Here is a 26,031-nt window from a genome sequence, read left to right on the forward strand (position 1 = left end):
ATTTTTTATCTTTAAATATCCCATTTTCAAATATTTGTTAATTTTCATTATTTTATAGTTTATGAAATTGTGGGAGGAATCACTTGTTATCACTTACATTAGAGATACTCTGAATTTTTATAAGTTTTCCACAAAGCATTGGACAGTGTTAGCACCAATTATCCATGCAATCCAGCCACTCAGCCAGCTAGCTACTCAACCAGACATTCTCTTGGAAATTGGGTCAAATTTAATCTCAAAATTTCCCGACTGTGGCATAACAAAGCAGCACACATTGCAGTTGTTGGCTTGCAGCCTAACTTTGTTGCACTGATATTGAGGCAGGTCTCACTACATGATTTGCTCTTGTTATTATGATGCGGTTGGCCTTAGAGGGCTAGAGAAGTGTGGCGGAGCCTCTAAAACTCCCATGGAAACAAGATTAAGTGGTTAAAATGTTCCCCACAAGCTGTCATTGAGTGAGACAATGGCCAGATTGAAAACATAAATTTAGATGCATTAGTTGACGACAAGAATTCATAGGAAATTATGACACAGCCCTTCGGCAGTTCATTTATGATATGGCAAGGAAGAACAAATATATTTTTAGAAGTTTTTAAAAGACTGAGAAATTTTTGAGTCTAACAAACAAGAAAATTTGGGTTAAGCATTAATGGAGGGTAAATTGAGTAGTGGGTAAGGTCATAAAACTTGAAACAGCAACTATGCTGATTCTTGCCTTTAATTTAAAGAAAATGTACCCCACAAATTCAATACAATAAAATTCAAGGTGGAGCCCAACGTGGCCTAGAGGCTAGTATGTCCACTTATGACACCCAACACCTTAGTAACAATTTAGTTCGAATCTGGACTTGAACGTAAGAATAATCTTTTGTAGTTGTAGTTAGTGCTAAGTAGTAAATGTCTTGCAATCAAGCAATTGGTAAAGATATATTTATTTTCCTTCCTATGACAATACAGGACTGGACTGCCTTGGTGAAACACAATCATAAAAACGCCCAGAATGAATCCTAGATGGCACCAGATGTATCGAAAATTGGTCCGATCTGGACAAACTCTGTGGGATGCCAAGAGGTTCAACACAATTCCCTATGAGAAATTTCAGCAAAATCGGATAATATATGGGCCATAAGTCAGAAGATCGGTCAGACCATATATGGTCTGATCTGCATCATATTCGAAAAGGATGTCTAGGAGCCTAATACAACTCACTGTTGTATCACTGGACCCTAGACCTAAGATCGGGAGTTCGGTATATATGACAACTTAATCCAAACATAGTCCGATCTGGACAATTCTAGGTGCGGATGTTCAAAGCCCTAACATAACTCACTGTGGGAAATTTCTACGAAATAGGGCAGTAAATGCTGTTTTTATGGGTCCTATACCTTAAATCGATGTATATAGCAACCATATCCAAAAAAAAGTCCGGTGAACAAAATGCTCGAGGGGCCCAGTACAATACACTGTGCCAAATTTCAGCGAAATCGAAGAACAAATCCAGCTTTTATGGGCCCTAGACTTTGAGTCCGGAGATCGGTATGTGGAAATTGGCCCATGAATATTCCACTAAGGAACAGTGGCAAACTTCTCACATATCAATGAGCAACTTATTTACCAACCCTAGCACTTATTTATCAACCCTGGAATATGAGGTTCAAATAAGAGGTATTTGAAAATGATGCACGAATATGAAAATTTATTACTTATATTGTAAATAGCAAATTTTGAAGCCATTTGCTGTGAAAAGCAAATTTTAAGGAAATTTACTCTGAAAAGCACATTTTAAGGACATTTACTGTTAATAGCAAATTTTTGGGATATATTTTGGATATATATATATCTCTGAACAGCAAATTTTGAGGATATATATTTTTTACAGCAGATTTTGAGGACTTTCATTGTGAATAGCAAATTTTGGGGACATTTACTCGGAATTGGAAAATTATAGGAAATTTACTCGGAATTGCGAATTAAAGAAACATTAACTGTGAACATTTACAGTATATTGTCAATTTTGAAAACATTTAGATGAATAGTGAATTTTGTGGACATTTATTCTGAATAGCAAATGTTGAAGGTATTCACCTAGAATGAAATATTTTAAGGATATTAAGAACAGCATATTTTGAGCACATTTATTTTCAATAACAAATTTTGAGGACATTTAATGCGAAAAACTCATTTTGAGCACATTCGTGTTAAATAGCAAATTTTGAGGACATTTATTTGGAACAGCGGCATATTTATTTTAAATAGCAAATTTTGAGGACACTTTCTGCGAATAGCATATTTTGGAGACATTTATTTTGATTAACAAATTTTTAGAACATATACACGGAATAGTAAATTTTGAGAGGATATTTAGTGCAATTAGCCAAATTTAAGAAAATTTTTAATAAATAGCTAGTTTTGTGGACATTTACTTTAAACAGGCAAATTTGAAGACAATTGTGCCCTGTAAATAATAAATTCTGAGAATGAGATAGTTTATCCTCTTTTATCTAAAATGATACTTTTAAGAAAAACACTTGATGAGTAATTGTTATAGATGGGAGTTATCGTATTGGAATTTAGAGTATATTCTTCAACAAATCTTGGCAAAATGTTTACTCATTCTCAATTCATAACCGATTTGGCTGAAATTTTGTTTAAGCAGTTTTGACTTCCAAGAACTGTGGTAAGCATAGACGAAAACGGTTCTTAAGCTGATTTAGCTGCCATACAAACCGATATCGGATCTTAATCTCTCTTTGAGCCTCTCTCTAAAGTGCGCGCTAATTATTCGATTTGATTAAAATTTCCAATGAGGTGTTTTGTTTTGACTTCCATTAATTGTGACAAGAATAGGCAAAATCGGATCATATCCTTATATAGCTGCCATATAAACCGATCTCGGATCCTGACTGCTTGAGCCTCTAAAGCGCAATTCTTTTCTGATTGGGCTAAAATTTTGAATGAACTGTTTTTTTTACTTCTAACAACTATGCCAAGTATGATCTAAATAGGCTCACGACGTACCTGATATAGCTCCATATAAGTCGGCCCATACCCTGATATAGCTCCCATATAAACCGATCTCCCAATTTTACTTCTTGGGCTCCTATAGGCGCAATTCTTATCCCATTTGGCTGAAATGCCCAATGACCTCTACTACGGTCTTCAACATCCAGACCAAGTATGGTCCGAATCGGTAAAAAAAACTGATATAACTCCAAAAGCATGGCAATTTTTATCCATTATTCCTCGTTTGCCTATAAAGAGAAACCGGGCAAAGAGCTTGACAAATGCGATCCATGGTGGAGGGTATATACGATTCGTTCCGGCCGTACCTAGCAAGCTTTTATTTGTTTAATATATTCAACATCTTCTGTTTTCTTTCCCCAAACTCCTATAAGTGTCTTTCACTTATTACATTAAACTTTCCCACCTTATGTAATCGCCATAACCACAATGCCATTTTCGAACCTTTCCCCACATCACAAAGACAACACCTAAGTATCTTATGACAACTATAACTGTGTGTGTCACTTGGCATGGGTAAAACTCTAAGCGATAACCTTCACCTACTTAGTAAATGGTCCCTTACATTTAGTAAAACCATCATCACCCAAAAAGAACAAAGTGACAACCCTTCTTAGGAAGACCTACAGCATTGAAATAGGAAATTACCCCACGTGTCCTCCCCTCGTCTGTTGTTGTTGATATTGTCGCTGCGGTAAACGCTGCTACAACTTACTCACTTACTGCCTGCCATTCACATTGTTTGGAAATCCCATGGCATGGATCATTTGTTGAACGCTCCCTGGGCGCATGTGTTGCAGCCGCTGTGATCTCAACTCATTGGATAATAATAAAAATGATAATAACAACAAGTTGTTAACCAAACCAATGGGAGGGAGGTGAAGGTAAAGGGGCTTACGTATGGACGGACACTCAGAAAACATGAATTTTAACCTTGATACACTGCGTTTACGTTCAATGGTTGTAGTATTGTCATTTAAACGTCGCTGACGCTTACAAAATAAAAGAAGAAAAGCGGCTCCTATTTGCGACGACTCCCAATTGTATACCGTCATTACCACCACAATGGATGATGGCTCTCAATGATCCATGGCAAAAACGCTTTAACTAAATTTGGAAAAATCAGAACAACAATAAAAGCCCCAAACGAAATATTCTCATAGGTACATGAACACACCCTAATGCATGGCCAACTATCCAACGCTGATGAGGATGATGATGATGACAATGACTATGATTTCCAAAACGATGGTGAACTATGGTTACATTCATTCACTTGAGCAAAATGGAAATCGTCCAAATAATAAACAAACCAAAGCCTAATGATTGGTGTAGAAATTCCTAACATGTGAGTCATTCTTTGATTGTGAGAATGTCATAAACATTTTGAATCAATTCAGGAAATTTCAAATTAGCAATTAAATGTCAATTTCATAATGAGTATTGAATAAAAAAAAAAAGAAAACAAAAAATGTTCTTGAAAATGAACTTTGAAAACCTAAGAAGTTCAATACAATAGAGCGATCCAGTGCAAAAGAGAAGCTTGTGCTGTAATGGGGAAAACGCCTTGAAGTAGGCAATAATAAATATAATTTACAAAGGGTCGTACAATTTGAGGACATTTGTAAACTAGCTAAAGTTTCCCAATTTTGAGTACATTTATTAATAGTAGCTGATCTTGAGAATATATGCCATTTATTGAAAATTTTAGAAGCATGTAACACGAAAAAAAAAGATCGGGAACATTTACCAGAAATAAGTAGCCCATTTCGAAGTCGTACACTAAGAAAAGCAAATTTTGTGCAGCAATTTCCTGTTTTAAGAACATTTATTGCAAATATTGAAGAAATTTAGAAACAAATATCAAATTCTAAGGATATTTAGTGCGAATAGAAAACACATTTTAAAGAAATTTTTCATGAATAGCAAATATCAGGGAAATTTAATATAGCATACTTTGAGGTCATTTCCAAAGAATAGCAAGTTTTGAGATAATTTATATGAACAGTTAAATTTGGGAAAATTACGAAAAATACCACATTTTGAGGACAGTGTCAGTAGATTGCATATTTGGGGACATTTACGACTTACAGTACATTGTGAAGAAATTTGATAACATTTAACATTTTAGCTATATGTCTAAAAACATTTGCGGTAAACAGCTACATTTAAGGACATTAACTAAAAATAGGCCATTTCGATGAGGTTCTTTATACATTTTGAGGGCATTCACTATGACTTTATCAAATTTTGAAGATATTAGCAATGAATGAATTTTGAGTACATTTACTATAAATTAAACATTTTTGGCATATGACCGAAATTTCCTAAATTTGAGGACAATTACTATGAATAGCGAATTTCAAAAAATGTGGCTGTAATTAACAAATTTTGAGGACCTTTACTAAGAATATCAAGTTTTGAGGGCACAATAAAAATCTAAGACGATCTCTCGAATTGGATCTTCATATAGACCGATCTCTCAAATGAAGGTTTTGGGCCAGTAAAAGGCGCATTTATTGTCCGATGTCGCCAGTGAGTTGTGTTAGGCCCCTCGACATCTTCCTGTAATATGGCCTATATCGGTCCAGATTTGGACATAGCTGCCATATAGACCGATCACTCGATTTAAGGTCTTGGGCCCATTAAAGACACATTTATTGTCCGATTTCGCCGAAATTTGGGACAGTGAGTTGTGTAAAACCCTTCAACATTCTTCATCAATTTGGCTTAGATCGGTCCAGATATGAATATAGCTGCCATATAGACCGATCTCTCGATTTAAGGTTTTGGGCCCATGAAAAGCACATTTATTGTCCGATTTCGCTGATATTTGGGACAGTGAATTGTGTTAGGCCCTTCGTCAGCCCTCTTTTTCGAAGTTTTACACAGTGACTTATGTTAGGCTTTTCGACATCGCATATGGTCCAGATCGATCTATACTTCGATATGGCTACCAAAAAGACCAATATTTTGTTCTGCAAAATTAAACAATGACTTGTACTTATAAGACCACTCAATATCCGTGTTGAATTTGGTCCGACTAGGACCATATTTCGATAAAGCTGCTATGGGGTCATATATTATGAATTTTTCACCGGATTATGACGAAAGGTGGTTTTCATATATACCTGAGGTGGTGGATATCCAACGCCTTTTTACTTGTTAAATTTTTTTTTTTTCAATACTCACTCGAATTTTTTCTGCTGTTGCTCTGTCCGCCCACGTATTACCAGTTAAGGCTAATATGAGTAGTAATATGCTAAAAAGAAAATAATTTAAAGCAATTATTTCCATGTAATATGAATATTTTTTTTCAATTTAAGTAAATTTTATGGAAATTAAATAAAATTATTTTTCATACAAATTCCCAACATTTGTACATATTATTAAAAAATTGTTAATTCAATTCCTCTTAGCGTTTAATAGAATCTTTCAAATCCATCTTCAATATCCGTTGCTCGTTAAGACTGAAATATTATTGTCTGTCATTAGCCCAAATATTCCTCCCCAAAGATATGCCATCTTCGTTTTAGTCGCAAACAGACCAAACACCAAACAAATGTGTAAATATTCCATGGATGCGCGCCCTCTCATTGTTACAGATCATTACAAGCCATCGATCGATCAGTTGCCATAACTAAAGTTCTTTCAAAATATTGCAGGGTAATGTGCCGTGCAAGTAAATTGAATCGATGCTGATGGCGGCGACATCTCATCATCACTACATGCTGTATGATTTTAAAGCAGAGTTGCCAAGAAAAAATTAGAACAAAACACAAGTAAGTACGGCCTGACCGAACCACCATGGGTCGCAAATTTTTTATGAAAATCAATTTTTAGATCTTTTCGCAAAAAAAAATCTTTTTCATAAAAAACTGATTCTGCTTTATTTTACTATAAAAAATAATTTTGACAAACCTTTTTTATAAAATATTAAATTTTGTAAAAAATTTTTATTAGAATTCGAATTTTGAAAAAAAATTATAATAAAATCAATCTGTCTTTTTGTTTGTTTTCATACTCCCCTTCACAATAGGATGGGGGTATACTAATTTCGTCATTCTGTATGTTACACCTCAAAATATGCGTCTGAGACCCCATAAAGTATATATATTCTTGATCGTCATGTCATTTAAGTCGATCTAGCGATGTCCGTCCGTTTGTCCGTCCGTCCTTCCGCCCGTCTGTCTGTCGAAAGCACGCTAACTTTCGAAGGAGTAAAGCTAGCCGCTTGAAATGTTGCACAAATACTTTTTATTAGTGTAGGTCGGTTGGGATTGTAAACGGGCCAAATCGGTCCATGTTTTGATGTAGCTGCCATATAATCCGATCTTGAGTCTTGATTTCGTGAGCCTCTAGAGGGCGCAATTCTCATCCGATTTGGAAGAAATTTTGTACAACAGCTTCTCTCATGACCTTCAATATACGTGTCTAATATGGTCTGAATCGATCAATAGCTTGTTACAGCTCCCATATAAACCGATCTCCTGATTTTGTTTCTTGAGCAACTACAAGGCGCAATTCTTATCTGAATGAACTGAAATATTGCACAATGACTTCTACATTCATTATGGTATAACTTGATATAGCTCCAATAGCATAACAGTTCTTATTCAATATTCTTTGTTTGCCTAAAAAGAGATACTGTGCATAGAACTCGACAAATGCGATCCATGGTGGAAAGTATATAAGATTCGACCTGTCGAACGTAAAACGCTCTTACTTGTTTTTTTTCTTTTTTTGAAATTTTCACAAATGGTATAGAATGGTGCTGTGGGTAATCTGGAGTACTAAATTTATCGACATGTAAAGGGCGTGGACCCTCCCCTCTTACCCTAATTCTCAAAAACGCCAGATTTCAGAGATGGGTATCACAATTTTAGGATAGGGCACCTGGGGGGACCACCATGCCTCCAAAACCAGCAAAATGGAGTTATAAACCAATCATGACAATACAGGACTGAAATGAAAGATATTTGAGAGTAGAAAATGAATCGATATCCAATTTCAGGCCTGTTTTAGGAGGGTCGCCCCACCCCCAAACAGGATTAATTTACCGACCATGGCAATATGAGGCACAAATGAAATGTCTTTTACAGTAGAGCACAAATCGGTTATAAACTTTCGGGACATAGGGTATAGGGGGCAGCCACACCCCCCAAATTGGTTGCAAATGTGCTTGCAAATGCAAATATTGCCCATCAACATTCCACTTAGGAAGAGGGGCGAACTTCTCACATATCAATGAGTGCAATCCGATTCAAGTTAAAGCTCAATGATAAGGGACCTTCTTTTTATAGTCAAGTCCGAATGGAGTGCCGCATTGCGACACCTTTTTGGAGAGAAGTTTTTACATGGCATAGTACCTCACAAATGTAGCCTGCAGTAGGAGGGGAAAACCACCGGTGAATGAAAAATTTTTTTCTGATGGTCCCGCTAGGATTCGAACCCAGCGTCATTTTTTTTTATCTGGGGTCCCGCCAGGATTCGAACCCAGGCGTTCAGCGTCGTAGTCGGACATGCTAACCTCTGCGCTACAGTGGCCTCCGGACGTATATTTTTACCTTCGCAATATGGGGGTCAAATAAAAGGTTTTCAGTGCAGAACACGAATTTGATATTTTTTTAGGGCCAAGTCTCTAGGTAGCGCCCACCCCATAAACACCCCCCAAACGGGATATGTTTGCCATCTGCGGCAATATGGGGCTCAAATAAAAGATATTTGAGAGTAGAGTCTGATATCAATATTCGGAACCAAGTGTCCAGAAGCCATGCCACACTATTAACCAAATAGGACGCATTTGCTGACATTGGTAATTTGGGGTTCAAATAAAAGATATTACAGAGCCCCCACCCTAAACATTCCTTAAATTTGACATATATGCCAAGGCAATAAGGAGCTCAAATGGTAGACTCGAATCTTATATTCACTTTCAGGGCTAAGCACCTAGATGGCCACCCCATCCCCGAAATACCCCCAAGACCGGACATTTTTACCGATAAACAGGACATATATTGTTGGACTACGGCAAAATGGGACTCATATGAAAGACAACACAGAGTTGATGAGGAATCAGATATCCAATTTCAAGGAGAAGTACTTAGGTTCCGTCAACAAAACATCACCAACCGGACATATTTACCGATCATGGCAATATAGGGCTCAAATGAAGGGTTTTTGGGTGCAAAGCACGAATTTGAAATCCACATCCAAGCCGAAATGTCTGAGGGGCCGTCCCATTCTCAAAACACTCACAAAACAGCCTTATTTACGGACCACGACAACATAGGGCTCAAATAAAAGGTACTAGAAAGTGAAAGAGGCGCAGCGTACCGGGTCGCGTTGACCTAGTTTTTTTTTATTCAATCAAATTTTTAAAAAGTCTTTATGGAAATCAATTTTAGAAACTATTTCATAAAAATGGAATGTTATGGCCTGTAGCTACCTTAGTGTCACAACAAACTAAAATAGTCCCAATGAGTAGTTTAAGAAAATAGGCTACCACTCGAACATATATTTCACTATAAAATTATATTTTGACAAAACAAAATTAGTATGAATTACAAATCGGCTGAAGAAGGTTCATGGCGAACCAGAAATCGCGATACGGATAGCAGGACAAATGTTTTTAGCAACACCACACTTTTGCTGACTCTTAATGGGCTATATTGGTTCTGATTTGAATATAGCTTCCCTGTTAACCTATCTGCCAATTTGACTTCTTGAGCCCCTAGAAGCTGCAATTTTTCGATTTGGCTGAAATTTTGCACATAATGTTGCGTTATGACTTCCAACAATTGTGCCCAAGTTCGGTCCAATTCAGTCTATAACCTGATATAGCTCCCGAATAAAATTATCTCACGAATGACTTCCTGAGCCCTTACAAGCCGCAATTTTGTCCTATTTGGTTGACATTTTGCACATGGTGTTCCGTTATGACATCTAACAACATTGACATTGAGTAGTTTTTTAACTTATGTTAGAAAAAGTACGTCTTATGCATAGTGTGATTATTTATAGGCCTGTTGGCTTCGCATTGCATGAAATGAAATAAATAAAAAAATAAAAAACTGCGCCAGGTACGGTCCAAATCGGTCAAGCTACCATATAATCTGGTATAGCTCCTAGCCGATCTCCCGATTTGACTCCTTGAGCCCTTACAAGCCTCGACTTTTATCCGATTTTGCTGACATTTTGCATATAGTGTTCTGTTACGAGTCTCAACAACTGTGCCAAGTACGGTCCATGCCGTCTATAACCAGATATAGCTCCCATATTTTAATAGAATCCATGGTGGTGGGTTCCCAAGATTCGGCCTGGCCGAACTTAGTACTCTTTTATTCGAGGCCTAAAGCTCGATTATTCCCAAAAAAAATCAAAGAATTTGCAGAAATAGGTCGAATATATCAATAAACAGAATTTCACAAAATTTGGCAATATATTCACGAAAATCAAATTTTTAAATATTTTTATGAAGTAGTTCTAAAAATTAAATATTTTCATGAAATTGTGTCAAAATTTAACTATTGATCTCTTTTTTATGAATTTTTCGTTTTTTAAAGTACAACGTATTTTTCCCCATTTGGCAACCCTGTTCTCCCCCATAATGAAGATGTTGATGATCTTCCTTGCTTCACGGGGCGCTTAAATGGTTCATCTAAGCACCACCACCATCCAGATGTGATGATGTGTTATGATCTGTTAGCATTATCGCTTGCCTCATATGTTGGCCCCTGGGCTCAGAAATAAGTGGAGTGTTCAGAGATTTTCATCCAGGCTGGCGCATCATATCACCCAGTGAGCCATGATGCGTGCCATTAGAAAATTGAGTTGTCTTAGCTGGATGGTGATGAAATACGAGTGCGACGACAAAGCTTCTATGTTGCTTCCTAGCGAGTGGATCATAAAATATGGAAAATTATTATAGGGTCCATTTGATACAACGGGACTGAAGAAAGACAGATATTTGTTCTGCCACGGATTGTACGGGGAAAACAAGGCATAAATTACAATGTTTGCTTTCCTAGAGCATTAACATGAGGAGCCAGAGCGTAATGAGAAGAATATAAGTGTTGGCTGCCGCCTGTATGTATTGGCAATAATGAGGTGCTGTGTGGAGTCTTAAACACACTCACTGCGTAGTATGACATCAGATAAATCTCTGAGACACCGCCAACATGTGAAGACAGCATAATTGAGAAGCTACTGGAAATTTGAGAGGAATTGGAAGATGATTTACGATCTTTTGAATGGATGGTTAGTTAGAGAACTGACATTGACTAAAAAAAAAAATTATATTACAATTTTGTTTTCATAGAATATTTTGTTGTTATAAAAAATTTCAAAAAACTAACTCAAAATTTTTTCGAAAAAAATATTAAAAAAAATTTTGTTAATCGGCTTGAGGTCATATGTAAAAGCATTGAAAAAACTGTTTTAGTTGTTTTGCAATAAATTATTATCTTTCTTGATTTTCCAAATATTTCAAAATATCGCCAATGTTCGTTCTCAGGGTTTTGTTATTGTGAGGGCGACAATGGACCTGTTCACCAAGGAGTTACTTCCCAACTGAGGACTAACATCGGCAATGTTTAGAAATATTCGAATATCAAGAGATTTAATAAAGTGTTAAAAAACAACAATATCACTTTTTTATTTTTTTACATATGACCTTAATCTGAATTAACTCCAACAAATATAAAAAAATTTCTTTAAAATTTTCCAAAAAAAACTACAGTACATTGAGCTTATAAAAATATTCCCACAGTTTTTAATTATTAGCGAAAAACTTTTCACCAAAATTTCATCGAGATTAATTTTTAAAATTTTAATTTGATTTTTAAAAAAATTTGTATAAAATTTTGTATCTAAAAACTGTCTCAAAACTTTTGGCTATTAAAAAATTGCCTATTCAAATCCAGTTATCTTCATTTCAATGTCATTTGGGCTTCCCTACTATGACCCTGTAATACTTCTCAGACACTGCGTCCGCACGGTAATCACTGAGTACTATGAAAAAAAAAGTAGATGACATCGCTTTTTTTCTAAATCTTTAAAATGTAATCTTCTTAGCCTTTAGAACATGCAAATATTAATGAGAATTTGTTTGTTTATTTGGTCATTAACATTTCGTTTTGTGTGTCGTCTTTCAGTTGCAGACCCCTACTCCTCAATGAGCTGAACAAGCCCAAACACCATTTATTCCAAGTTCAAACTGAAGTGTATTCGATTGAAATCAATCACCAAAGGCTAGCGTGAAAAAAAAAAACGTAATTCCAATATCTTGGCATGTCTGTGAATGGGGATTTTTTTTGTTGTAAGTTTTTAAAATGTTTACCCTTTTTGACATTTATTGTCAATACAAAGAAGACCGGATGATGCTAAGCGACACCAGTCATATCGAGTGATTCGTTTTCTATGATTTGCAGCCATTGTTTACACGACAGTTGAACACGCAATTGTGATGAAGTTCGAGCTTCCCATTTACCCTAATCTGACATGAGAGTGAGGCAGCGATACCATCCCATATATTACATAAGAGATGAGATGTTTGATGTGAAGGTACTTTCTGGTTAAAAATAACTTTTTTGGGAAAAATGTAATATTTGGAAAAAAAGTAAATTTTTGCAGAGAAGTACTTTTTTGGAAAAAGTACCTTTTTGGAAAAGGGAACCTTTTTGGAAAAAAGTACGTTTTTGGAAAAAAAGAACCATTTTGGAAAAAGTACCTTTTTTGGAAAATTCACCTTTTTTGGAAAAAGTACCTTTTTGGAAAAAATACCTTTTTGGAAAAAAATACCTTTTTGGAAAAAAATACTTTTTTGGGAAAAAATTCCTTTTTGGAAAAAAGTAACTTTTTGGAAAAAATTACTTTTTGGTTAAAAAAATAACTTTTTGGTGGAAAAGAACCCTTTTGATCAAAAGTACCTTTGTGTTTGAAAACTAAGTTTTTGATTAAAAAGTACCTTTTTGGTTACAAAATAATTTTTTTTTAGGTAAAAAGTACCTTTTTGATCAAACAGTACCTTTTTGGTTCAAAAGAATGTTTTTGGTTAAAAGTGCCTTTTTAGTTGAGAAGTAAATTTTTGGTTGAAAATTAACTTTTCTATTTAGCCCATTAACGACGAATGGTTAAAAAAATATCCAAAAAGTAAAAAAGGCGTTAAGTTTGGTCGGGCCGAACTTTGGATACCCACCACCTCGGGAATATATGTAAAAACACCTTTCGTCATAATCCGGGGAAAAATGCATAATTTATGCCCCCATGCAGTTATATCAAAATAAGGTCCGATTTGGACAAATTCGATACGGACATTGAGTGGTCTAATAAGTACAAGTCATTGATCAATTTTGTAGAACAAAATATTGGTGTTTTTGTTAGCTATATCCAAATATAGACCGATCTCAACCTTATACGCCATGGACGTCAAAAGCGTTATGTAAGTTACTGTGTCAAATTTCCGCGAAATCGGATTATAACGACTTTAATTCGAGAGATCCGTCTATATGGCAGCTACATCCCAATCTGGACCGATCTGAAAGATGTCGACGAGCCTGACATAACTCACTGTCCCAGATTTTGACGAAATCGTACAATAAATACGCCTTTTATGCACCCAAGACCTTATATCAAGAGATCGGTCTATATGGCAGAGATAAACGCAACTCACTGTCCCCAATTTTGGCGAGATCGGACAATAAATGCGCCTTTTATGCGCCCAAACCTTTAAATCGAAAGATCGGTCTAAATGGCAGCTATATCCAAATCTGGACCGATCTGGGCCAAATTGAATAAAGATGTCGAAGGGCCTAACACAACTCACTGTCTCTACAAGCAGCGAAATCGGACAATAAAAGCGCCTTTAATGGGCCCAAGACCTTAAATCGGCGGATCGGTCTATATGGGGGCTATATGAGGATATAGCCCATCTTCGAACTTAACCTGCTTATTGACAAAAAAGAAACTGTGCAAAGTTTCAGCTCAATATCTCTATTTTTTGAAGACTTTAGCGTGATTTCAACAGACAAACAGACGGACATGGAGATGGAGATCGTCTTAGATGTGAACGACGATCAAGAATATATATATACTTTATAGGGTCGGAAATGGATATTTCGATGTGTTGCAAACGGAATGACAAAATCCTTCGGTGGTGGGTGTAAAAATATAATTGTCACAGAAAAATTCTAGTTCGAATTAGGAAAGAGGTATCCTTATGAAATTTGGATTGGTTTAAAGTGGACGAATGAAAATAAGTGAAAAATTTTCCATGTCATGTTTTGTGGCAAAATTGGCTTGCCGAAGGTCTGCAATTTTTTTTATCAAATAAAAACTGAGATTCCCGGAAACCTTTTTAGTGTCTTCTAGCATTTGATTGTTTCTGTATTAAAATAAGTAAAAGCGTGCTAAGTTCGACCGTGGATGATTCTTATATACCTTCCACCATGAATAGCATTTGTCAAGTTCTTTGTCCGATACCTCTCTAAGGCAAACTTGGATTTTGCAGACCATGTAGATGTCATGTACAACATTTCAACCAAATCGGGTAAAAATTGTGACCTATAGGAGCTCAAGAAGTAAAATCAAGATATCAAGATATAATATGGGAGCTATAACAAGTACCTTTTGGTAAAAAATTACCGTTTTTGTAAAAGAGTACTCATTTTGTAAAAGGGTACCCATTTTGTAAAAAAGTAACCTTTTTGTAACAAAATAACTTTTTGTAAAAAAGTAACCTTTTTTTAAAAAAGTATCCCTTTTGTAATAAATTAACTTTTTCGTAAAACAGAACTTCTTTCGTAAAATAGTACCTTTTTATTAATACGTACATTTTTTGTAAAAAAAGTATCTTTTTGTTAAAAAGTACCTTTTGTTAAAAAAAAGTAAATTATGTAAGAAACATTCCTTTTAGAAAAAATTTATTTTAGCTAAAAGGTACCAGTTGCCTGCAACGTACAACTTGTCTACAATCCATTTTATCATCTCTGATTTACACATATCCCTCCATTCATCCCATCAAACCATCCATCATTTACGTTTGATGTTAATACTTCTTGAGAATATCAAAAAAAAATCACTTAAACTTTTAATTACAAACGACCATAAGCCACACAGAGCCCCTCTGAACCTTTTACTCGTTTGCTTTTTAAATATTTCCCAGCTTAAAAATTCCATACAAAACGGTTTTTGCCTAAAATCATGCCAAGTTGTTTTAAATCTTAGAATGCTCATTTGTCTATACAGTCAACAGGTGGCAACACTTAAGGCATGCCGGTGCTATGGGCAATGCAAACCATGTGTGAGTGTATGTGTTTTGATTTTTTTTTATGACTTTCGGTTTCATGTGTTAACGCCAGCCTGCTGTCAGCGCGCTTTTTAACAGCATAACGGTGATGGTGATAACACTGCGCCAACTCGCTTTGACCTTTCCGCTGTAAGCGATCCTCCACTACGTTTCGTTAGTTCATTCATTCATTCATTTATTGGTGGGTGTATTTCGTTGGGGCTGTTATCGATAACAACTACTTGTTGTTATCTTTCATATGTGAATGGTGAGCAGGGAAAGACAGACAGACAAACTAACGGCTTATACATAGATGCCAACAATGAATGGAATGGCCAATGAGGCATTTGGGAATCAATCATATAAACAATTTTTTGGGCCTGGCTTGGAGTTTTGTTTTTTGAAGGCATGACCATTTAGGTTTGCGTGTTTAGATATCGATTTTATAAAAATATTAAATTTTAATATGCAACTAAATTTTGAAGTATTTTTTTTTTACTCCCCAAAATTCTTTGATAACAGTGGTGTGGGAAACTTTGCAATATACATAAAAGTTTCGGATATTTAGTTAGAGGGAAAGGTTTGAAAATATAAAAAATAAAAATTAGGAAAAAAAACTTTAAAATGAAAATTAAAAACAAAACTGTATCAATAAAATTTAATGTTAACGAATTTTTTCATAAAATTAGTTGTTCACGAAATAATCTTGCAAATAACTTTGAGATATATTATTTAGAGATCGGTGTGACCGAATGGGTGGTACGAGAATATGGAGAGCATTTTTCCCCATTTGCTGCTGTCTGATACGTCGGCAACGAGAATATTGCAAACAAATCCCCAATCACAGTAACACCGCCAAAAACAACAAAGCAGTAGATACCGATGAGTTACTAACAAAACTATTTAAAACAGAGAATATGGAAATACAATTTATCTATAATTCATGTATCTGGTAGTGGCGACGATGATAATACTGAATAAATAACATCAAATGAGTCGAAGCAGATGGTTTGCCAGCAAAACCGCCAGCCACCGTAGCGCAGAGGTTAGCATGTCGCCTATGACGCTGAGCGCCTGGGTTCGAATCCTGGCGAGAGCATAAAAAAAAATTTTCTGCGGTGGTTTCCCCTCCTAATGCTGGCAATATTTGTGAGGTACTATGCCATGTAAAACTTCTCACCAAAGAGGTGTCGCACTGCGGCCCGCCTTTCGGACTCGGCTATAAAAAGGAGGCCCCTTATCATTGAGCTTTAACTTAAACGAACTGCACTCATTGATATGTGAGAAGTTTACTTCTGTTCCTTAGTGGAATTTTCATGAGCAGAATTTGTAGTTGTTCAATATGGAATCAACTTTTTTTCCAAATTGCTGGTGTCCTGTACTCGACCACAGAAACCATGCTGAAGTCTAAAAAGGCAGCAGTTGCAGACTTTTAGCAAACAATCACATCTGGTCAATGGTACCGTTAGGGGTCTATCGCAATCATTATGTGGAATTCCTAGCTCAACAAATGGCGGTTGATGATCACTTTTCTTAGCATAGTCGTCCACCCTCTCATTTCCTAGAATATCATGGAGTATCGGGAACCAAAGTTTGCACTTTTGCTTCACATTCAATAGAACTGCATCTCATGAATCCGATTGCGGATATGTGGGACAGATCTCTGCCTGAAACACCGTTTACTAATGGAATAATTGAATGGAATCAAAAAAACAATTATTCACTGTTTCAAATTTCATCAAAATCGGATAAAAAATGCTCCTTTAATGAGATCAATACTCTAAATCAGGAGATCGGTCTAGATGGCAGCTATATCCAAATATGGTCCGATCTGAACGATATTCAACATAAAGGCGTGGAGGGGTACCAGAACTGTGCCAAATTTCATTGAAGTCGGATGAAAAATGCTCCTTTTATAGGCTGACTACACTATATCGGGAGATCGGTCTATATGGCAGCTATGTCCAAATATGGTTCAATCTGGAATACATTTGACAGGAATGTGTAGACGTTTGCCAGAACAAATGTGCCAAATTACATCAAATTCGGGTAATAAATAAAGCTTTTGAGCTTCAGGCCCTTCATCGGCAGATCGGTCTATATAGCAGCTGAATTCAAATGTGCTCCGATTTGGCTCGTTCAAGATCATAACGTGCGTGCAGTAAAAAGACGTATCTGTGCCAAATTTCAGCTCAATATCTCAATTTTTGAAGGCTGTAGAATTACAACGGAGAGACTGACAGACACACGGACATCGTAAAATCGTCTTAGACGAAAAAAGACTACAAACTAGCAAGAACTGTATCCCCATTCAACGAACTGTAAAAGACCTACAGACATAACTTTGTCAAGATTTTTGCAACATTTTTCTGGATTATGTGGATAACGGGTTTATATGTGCAAGTGATACGTGATAAAGTCACCAGCGTTTTTTTATACCCTCCACCATACGATAGGGGTATACTAATTTCGTCATTCTGTTTGTAACTCCTCGAAATATAAGTTTCAGAACCCATTAAGTATATATATTCTAGATCGTCATCAAGTTTTATGTCCATCTAGCCATGTCCGTCCGTCTGTTCGTCCGTCCGTCTGTCTGTCCGTCGAAAGCACGCTAACTTTCGAAGGAATAAAGCTAACCGCTTGAAATTTTGCACAAATACTTTTTATATGTGTAGGTCGTGATTAGGATTGTAAATGAGGAATATCGGTCAATGTTTTGACATAGCTGCCATATAAACCGATGAGTCTTGACTTCTTGAGCTTCTAGAGGGCGCAATTTGGTTGAAATTTTGCATGAGGTATTTTGCTATGACTCCCAACAATATAAACCGATATTAGGTCTTGACTTCTTGAGCTTCTAGAGGGCGCAATTTTTATCCGATTTTGCTGAAACTTTGCATGAGGTGTTTTGCTTTGATTTTCAATAACTGTGCCAAGTATGGTTAAAATCGGTTCATAACCTGATATAGCTGTCATATAAACCGATCTGAGGTCTTGACTTCTTGAGCTTCTAGAGGGCGCAATTTTTATCCGATTTGGCTGAAATTTTGCATGAGGTATTTTCCTATGACTCCCAACAACTGTGCGAAGTATGGTTCAAATTGAACCATAACCTGATATAGCTGCCATGTAAACCGATCTGGGATCTTGACTTCTTGAGGTTCTATAGGGCGCAATTATTATCCGAATTGGCTGAAATTTTGCATGAGGTGTTTTGTTATGATTTTCAATAACTGTGCTAAGTATGGTTTAAATTGGTCCATAACCTGATATAGCTGTCGTACAAACCGATCTGGGGTCTTGACTTCTTGAGCCTCTAGAGGGCGTATTTCCTATCTGATTTGGCTGAAATTTTGCATGAGGTGTTTTGCTATGACTCCCAACAACTGTAACAAGTATGGATGAAATCGGTGTATAACCTGATATAGCTGTCATATAAACCGATCTGGGGTCTTGACTTCTTGAGCCACTAGAGGACGCAATTTTTATGCGATTTGGTTGACTCCCAACAACTGTGCCAAGTATGGTTCAAATTGGTCATTAACCTGATATAGCTGCCATATAAACCGATCTTGGGTCTTGACTTCTTGAGTCTCTAGAGGACGCAATTTTTATCCGATTTGGCTGAAATTTTGCATGATATGTTTTGTTATGATTTTCAATAACTGTGCTAAGTATGGTTTAAATCGGTTTATAACCTGATATAGCTGTCATATAAACCGATCGTGGGTCTTGACTTCTTGAGTCTCTAGAGGGCGTATTTCCTATCTGATTTGGCTGAAATTTTGCATGAGGTGTTTTGCTATGACTCCCAACAACTGTAACAAGTATGGATGAAATCGGTGTATAACCTGATATAGCTGTCATATAAACCGATCTGGGGTCTTGACTTCTTGAGCCACTAGAGGACGCAATTTTTATGCGATTTGGTTGACTCCCAACAACTGTGCCAAGTATGGTTCAAATTGGTCATTAACCTGATATAGCTGCCATATAAACCGATCTTGGGTCTTGACTTCTTGAGTCTCTAGAGGACGCAATTTTTATCCGATTTGGCTGAAATTTTGCATGATATGTTTTGTTATGATTTTCAATAACTGTGCTAAGTATGGTTTAAATCGGTTTATAACCTGATATAGCTGTCATATAAACCGATCGTGGGTCTTGACTTCTTGAGTCTCTAGAGGGCGCAATTCTAATCCGATTGGAATGAAATTTTGCACGAAGTATTTTGTTATGATATCATCAACTATGCCAAATAAGGTTCAAATCGGTTCATAACCGGATATAGCTGCCATATAAACCGATTTGGGATCTTCACTTCTTGAGCCTCTAAAGGTCGCAATTATTATCCGATCTTCCTGAAATTTTGTACGATGGATCCTCTCATGACCATCAACATAAGTGTTTATTATGCTCTGAATCGGTCTATTGCCTGATACAGCTCCCATATAAATCGATCTCTCTCTTTTACTTCTTGAGCCCCTAAAGAGCGCAATTCTTATTCGAATTGGCTGACATTTTACACAGGTCTCCAACGTATAATATAATTGTAGTCCGAACCGGACCATATCTTGATATCGCTCTAATAGCAGAGCATATATTTTCTTTTATCCTTTTTTTGCCTAAGAAGAGATGCCGGGAAAAGAACTCGACAAATGCGATCCATGGTGGAGGGTATATAAGATTCGGCCGAACTTAGCACGCTTTTACTTGTTTTTTTTTTATATATTCTTAACCAAATAAACCAAAATGTTGGCCACAATCTATCATAGATTGTAGATTTTTTTCTATGTTTGTAGCTGCTTAAGTTCTAAATTCCTATTTCAATGACAAAGACCTTCAGATATCTGTGTCATCTTATGGGAACTTAACTTAAATAACACTAGTCAGATCTTCTTAGAAGAAAAAAAAACTAAAAATGCTTGACACAAAACTACACTCATATGGCTTTTATCTTGGAATTTAGTAACTTTGTTTCATGGATAAATATTAAATTGACAAATATAGATAACCTTTCTCTGCGGCGCAAATTATCTAACAAAAAAAATGTTTTGTTTATTTGCACATAAGTTTTAGGCTTATGTTTTTTTTTTTTTTTTTGATCTCCAACAATTTTGAGAAACAAAAATTCAAACTATCAGCATCATGGTGACTATAAGGAATTTTTTATAATTATTACAATTAGAAACACACTTCCAAAAAAAAAAAAATACAAATATTTTATAGCCTACACACTCTACCCCTTTATGTGTGTTGCAGTGAGCTGGGGAGGGGGCGAGGTAGAGCATTACAAATAGACTTGGTTGTGCCCTATTAACATTTAAATATCATCTACAATTCTGTTGCCAACTTAAGGGGTTTCTTTTTATTACCCATAATAAACCATTAAAAAACATAGATTGATTTTAATTATGAAATTGAAACCATCGTTTGTTCCCCTTCTGCTATAATGGCGGGTGGGGGAATAACTCCCACTACCTCTTGACTACTGGGTAACCCAAAATAAAGCCTATGACCACCAGCTTATAAGAAGAGATTATGAGGAAAAGAGTTGTTGTTTCTTAAGAAAATGATTCATGGCCTTTTGGAATTTGACACATAGCTGGTGTTTTTTATTTTACTTGTTTTTTCTTTTGCTAGCAGGGGTTCAAATCTATGGTGATCCAAGCGTCTGCTCTAGAGGCAAAATAAGTCTAATTGAAAAAAATATTTATTTAAATTTTATGATCGTAAACACTGAAACTAGACTATAAGCAACGTCTTTTTTTATTGGATTTTTTTTTTCTTTCATTTTTGGGAGATTTTTATGATACTGTTTTTTGGGTGTTTAATTAAAGAAATTACCAGATCCCCACCAAAAAAACAAAAAAAAAAATATTTATGACTTTATGCAGAGTAAGCTGGTGATGGTGGTGGCGGTGGCGTTGGCGGTTAGGGCTATAGCAGTTGCTAGTTTTCAAGCTGTAGAAAAAAATCATGGTTGGGGTGTATCGAATTTCCTCTTGGGAAATTTCTTGCACCAACTATGTTTTCAGCGTCATCATCATGATCATCATCATCATCATTGCTCATGGGCTTCTTCCTACTGCTGACACCCCAACTCCAAGGGATTCAGTTTATTTTGTTGGTGTAATGACATCAAAACAATCTTTCATTGAATGTTTTATGTTCCTCAAAGATTTACAATTTCTTCCTTTCAATTACACCATCCATCCATCCATACACCATCCATACACAATGCAACACCACGCAATATCTTTAAAAACCAATAAAAATGATATTAGGCAAATTAAGCCATGTATATGGGGGGTATTGATACTAAAATTTATAACAAACAATGGGTTTTATTAAGGGCTTGGGTATTTCTATGTCTCCATGGCCCTTTTTTTAAGGGATATTTAGATTATAATTTATGTCTTTCTTATTTGAAGTGTGATCAAAATTTTAATGGGTTTTTTCACTTTTGGAAGGGGAAAAAATCAATTATCTCACGAATCTATCGGATATATGTCCGGCCATTGCTAATAGGTAAGAGCTATTTAAAGACAATAAAGGCAATTGTCAATTAAATAGAATGTCCTCAATACAATACAATAGTTGATTGATACAAGCAGTAGATTGACACACAATGGAAAACATAAGAAAGTATAGTGGAGGTTAGGTTAGGTTAGGTTGAAAAGAGGGTGCAGGTATTAATCCGCCCCATGCCACTATGGACACACACCTAAGCCAGTAATCGGCTTGTTGTGCGCTCTTAGAACAAAAAAAGAAACCTCTAACAAGTAAAACGGCGTGGCCAAACTTTGGATACCCACCACCTCGGGTATATATGTAAACCACCTTTCATCAAAATCCGGTGTAAATTGCATACCTTATGTCCCATAGCAGTTATATCGAAATATGTTCCGATTTGGACCAAATACTAATCGGTACAAGTCATTGTTCAATTGTGTATAACAAAATATTGGCCTTTTTAGTAGCCATATTTAAAACTAAACCAATCGACATCGTTACACGGATGTCGAAAAGCCAAATCTCGGCGAAGTCGGACAATAAATGCGCCTTGTATGGGACCAATACCTTAAATCGAGAGATCGGTCTATATGGCAGCTATATCCAAATCTGGACCGATCTGGGCCAAATTCAAGAAGGACGTCGAAGAGCCTAACGCAACTCACTGTCTCAAATTTCGTAAAAAACGGACAATAAATGCGCCTTTTTTGGCCCCAAAACCTAAAACCGAGGGATCGCTCTATATGACAGCTATATTCAAATCTGCACCGATTTGGGCCAAATTCAACAAGGATGTCGAAGGGTCTAACGCATCTAACTGTCTCAAATTTTGTCAAAATCGGAAAATAAATGCGCCTTTTTTGGCCCGAAAACCTAAAACCGAGAGATCGGTCTATATGGCAGCTATATCCAAATCTGGACCGATTTGGGCCAAATTAACGAAAGATGTTGAAGGGCCCAACACAACTCACTGTCCCAAATTTCAGCAAAATCGTTAAATATATGTGGCTTTTATAGGCCTACGACCCTAACTCGGAGGATCGGCCTATATGGCAGCTGTATATAAATCTGGACCGATCTGGGCCAAATTGACAAAGGATGTCGAAGGGCCTAACGCAACTCACTGTCTCAAATTTCGTCAAAATCGGACAATAAATGCGCCCTTTTTGGCCCCAAAACCTAAAACCGAGAGATCGGTCTATATGGCAGCTATATCCAAATCTGGACCGATCTGGGCCAAATTGACGAAGGATGTTGAAGGGCCTAACACAACTCACTGTCCCAAATTTCAGCAAAATCGGATAATAAATGTGGCTTTTATGGGCTTATGACCCTAAATCGGCTGATCGGTCTATATGGGGGCTATATCAAGATATAGTCCGACATAGCCCATCTTCGAACTTAACCTGCTTATGGACAAAAAAAGAATCTGTGCAAATCAATATCTCTATTTTTAAAGACTGTAGCGTGATTTCAACAGACGGACAGACGGACGGATATGTCTAGATCATCTTAGATTTTTACGCTGATCAAGAATATATATGCTTTATAGGGTCGGAAATGGATATTTCGATGTGTTGCAAACGGAATGACAAAATGAATATACCCCCATCCTTCGATAGTGGGTATAAAAAGAAAATTTTAAGATAGGAATTCTGTGCTAATTACAAAATCCTCAATTGTTTTCAATACCACTCCCTTAATATGGTTCATGTCTGGAATTGTGTCTCCACCTAAGTGCCGGTATCTGTTAGACGCGCAAGCCGGCAAAGGAAATACTCCAAAGTCTCATCACCTTTCCCGCATGCCCTGCAATTGCTATCACTTGCCGATTTTATATAAGTGAGCTCGTTGCCCTATGTGTCCCGTTATGATACCAATCCGCAGATATAAGATATATTGCCCAAAGCGGTAAAAGTGTCTTGTTGGGTGGTGTTTTCAAGGCTGGGTAACCCCCCGACCTTAAGTGTAATGAAATTTGTTTGTCTATTCCGTATAGAGTAGAAACGGCAGAACCGATTTTCATGAATTTTCACAGATGGCAGAGTTTGAGCCCCCAATGAAAATAGGTTGATACATTTTTTTATATCCGAAGCGGGGCGGACCCTTCCCCTTACCCCAATTTTCAAAACGCCAGATCTCGGATACGGGTGCACCGATTTAAGCGAAATTTTGTATGCCACCTTATGGTACCACAAAATTTTATACCAATTTCGTGTTTTGGGTTGGCATACAAAATTTCGCTTAAATCTGTGCACCCGTATCCGAGATCTGGCGTTTTGAAAATTGGGGCTAGGGGATGGTCCGCCCCGCTTCGGATATGAAAAAATTTTGTAACCTATTTTCACCGGGGGCTCAAATGCTACCAATTGTGAAAATTCATGAAAATCGGTTCAGCCGTTTTAGTCTATAATTAATAGACATACAAACAAAGCGCAACAATTTCAATTGTATATAAAAGATAAGCTACTTAATGAACCGGGCCCGCTCTGCTGCGCTTCTTTCACTCTCTAATACCTAATAATAGAGCTCCAAATACCCAAAAGTCCCGTTTGGTGTTGAACAACCCCTGAGTCATTTCGCCTCGAATGTAGATATCAAATTCATATACCTTTCATTTTGAGCCCCATATTGCAATGGTCCACCCTGAGAAATTTGTTTTGCTGACATCAGCAAACCCTGCCTGGTGATATTAAATTAAAAATTTAAAACTTTTAGATGAACCCATAAAAAGCTTTTGAATTTCTTAACAAGGATTGAGGCATTTGCTATATGCTAAGTGAAAGAAAAAAAATTATTTGTTTCTCTTTCGAGACGAGCTCAATGATCGGAGATTTTGCAAAGAAAAAATTTTTTTCATTATTAATGAGATTTTATTAACTTATTATTATTATTTGAAAACTCCAGAAAATGTTTGCTGTTTCAGCAAACAATTACTGCTGTTCCATTTTTAGCAGACTTTCTTCTGTTATACCAGACATTTCTGCTGTTTTAACTAAGAAATTTCCCTGAGTATCGGTAAATTTTCTCAGGTCGGAAGGGGTAATTTGGGGTTGGAGCGGTCCTAAAAATACTTAGTCCCAAAATGGTTAGATTAATTTTCTACTCTAATATACCATTTATTTGAGTTCCACATTGCCATGATTGGTCCATATATCCCTTTACGGGTTTTGGGGGTGGGTTAGACCCCATAGGCATCCCAGCAAAATTTGGGTAATAAGTTTTTGGTTTTAGGTTACTATAAGAATGTAAACTAAATTTTCTCAAAAATTAAATTTAATCTCGAGTCATCCATTTCGAAAGGGTTCGCCCTCTTCAGATATCAAATATGAAGTACCCCAGTTTCACCACAAAACCATTCCACATCATTTATAAAGCTTTCAAGAAAGTCGATTCAGCTGTTTTTGAGTCTATACTGAAACAGGCTATGGTTCCTTCGGGCAAAGATCCTAATAACAAAACACCTGGCATTGCAGGGGCGAGAGACTCAAGACAACCTAACGAACCGAGACCCAACGATGGAACCAGCACCAAATCTTTCAAGATTCGGAAGACTAGGAGAGATCTGCAGAGATCCGAATATTGAAAAATCAGGCAGTGCAGTGACAGGAATCTCAATGGAACCTAAAGAACAGGGAGCCGAGGATGAGATCATCACCTACTCCCAAAAAGTTCATTTACTTAATATTTGGAAGACTACGATAGGCTAAGATCCTAAAATTGAAACTTCGGGGGACTCAATGCAGCTTAAAGAACAGGAAGCCGACGTTGAGACCATCACACACTCCCAAAAAGTCCATTTTCTGGAGGACCAATGATTGAGATCATCCACATAAAACTCCACCGGAGCGAAACAGCTACACACGCCCTAATGGAGCAAATCGGCAAGGGCAAGATTCATGGAACAAAGTATCAGGACCTGATAAGTATTCAACAAGGATTCTTTGCCTACATTAGGTCTCTACCCGGCAAATCAATTACCCTTGTTGATAAGGCTGATGACTTTTTGATTTTAATTCTAAACAATTATTTGCTATTGCACGAATGAATGAACTTTTGTCCAATATATGCTAAAATAACACTTAAATACTAAAAAAATCACTCACAAACCATTTTGTAGTTAAATTTTTTGAAATTTCTTAAATTATTTTGTGCGCGAGGTTGCTATTACAAGTCACTAAGATTTTCACTAATTTTAAATA

The 26,031-nt window shown here is 36.5% G+C and overlaps 1 protein-coding gene across 2 annotated transcripts in view; it reads right to left on the reverse strand.

The window, feature by feature from the left end:
• The window catches only part of LOC106080485 (papilin), a 183,532-nt gene that overhangs the window by 95,069 nt on the left and 62,432 nt on the right, over window positions 1–26,031 (reverse strand). For both annotated transcript variants that reach the window (XM_013241861.2, XM_013241860.2), the window contains exon 3: window positions 6,217–6,286. In XM_013241861.2, the coding sequence (XP_013097315.2) occupies window positions 6,217–6,286 (70 nt within the window). The remainder of the gene's footprint in view (window positions 1–6,216; window positions 6,287–26,031) is intronic.

This window comes from Stomoxys calcitrans, chromosome 3 (assembly GCF_963082655.1).
Source record: "Stomoxys calcitrans chromosome 3, idStoCalc2.1, whole genome shotgun sequence".
In the NCBI taxonomy this organism is placed as follows: Eukaryota; Metazoa; Arthropoda; class Insecta; order Diptera; family Muscidae; genus Stomoxys; species Stomoxys calcitrans.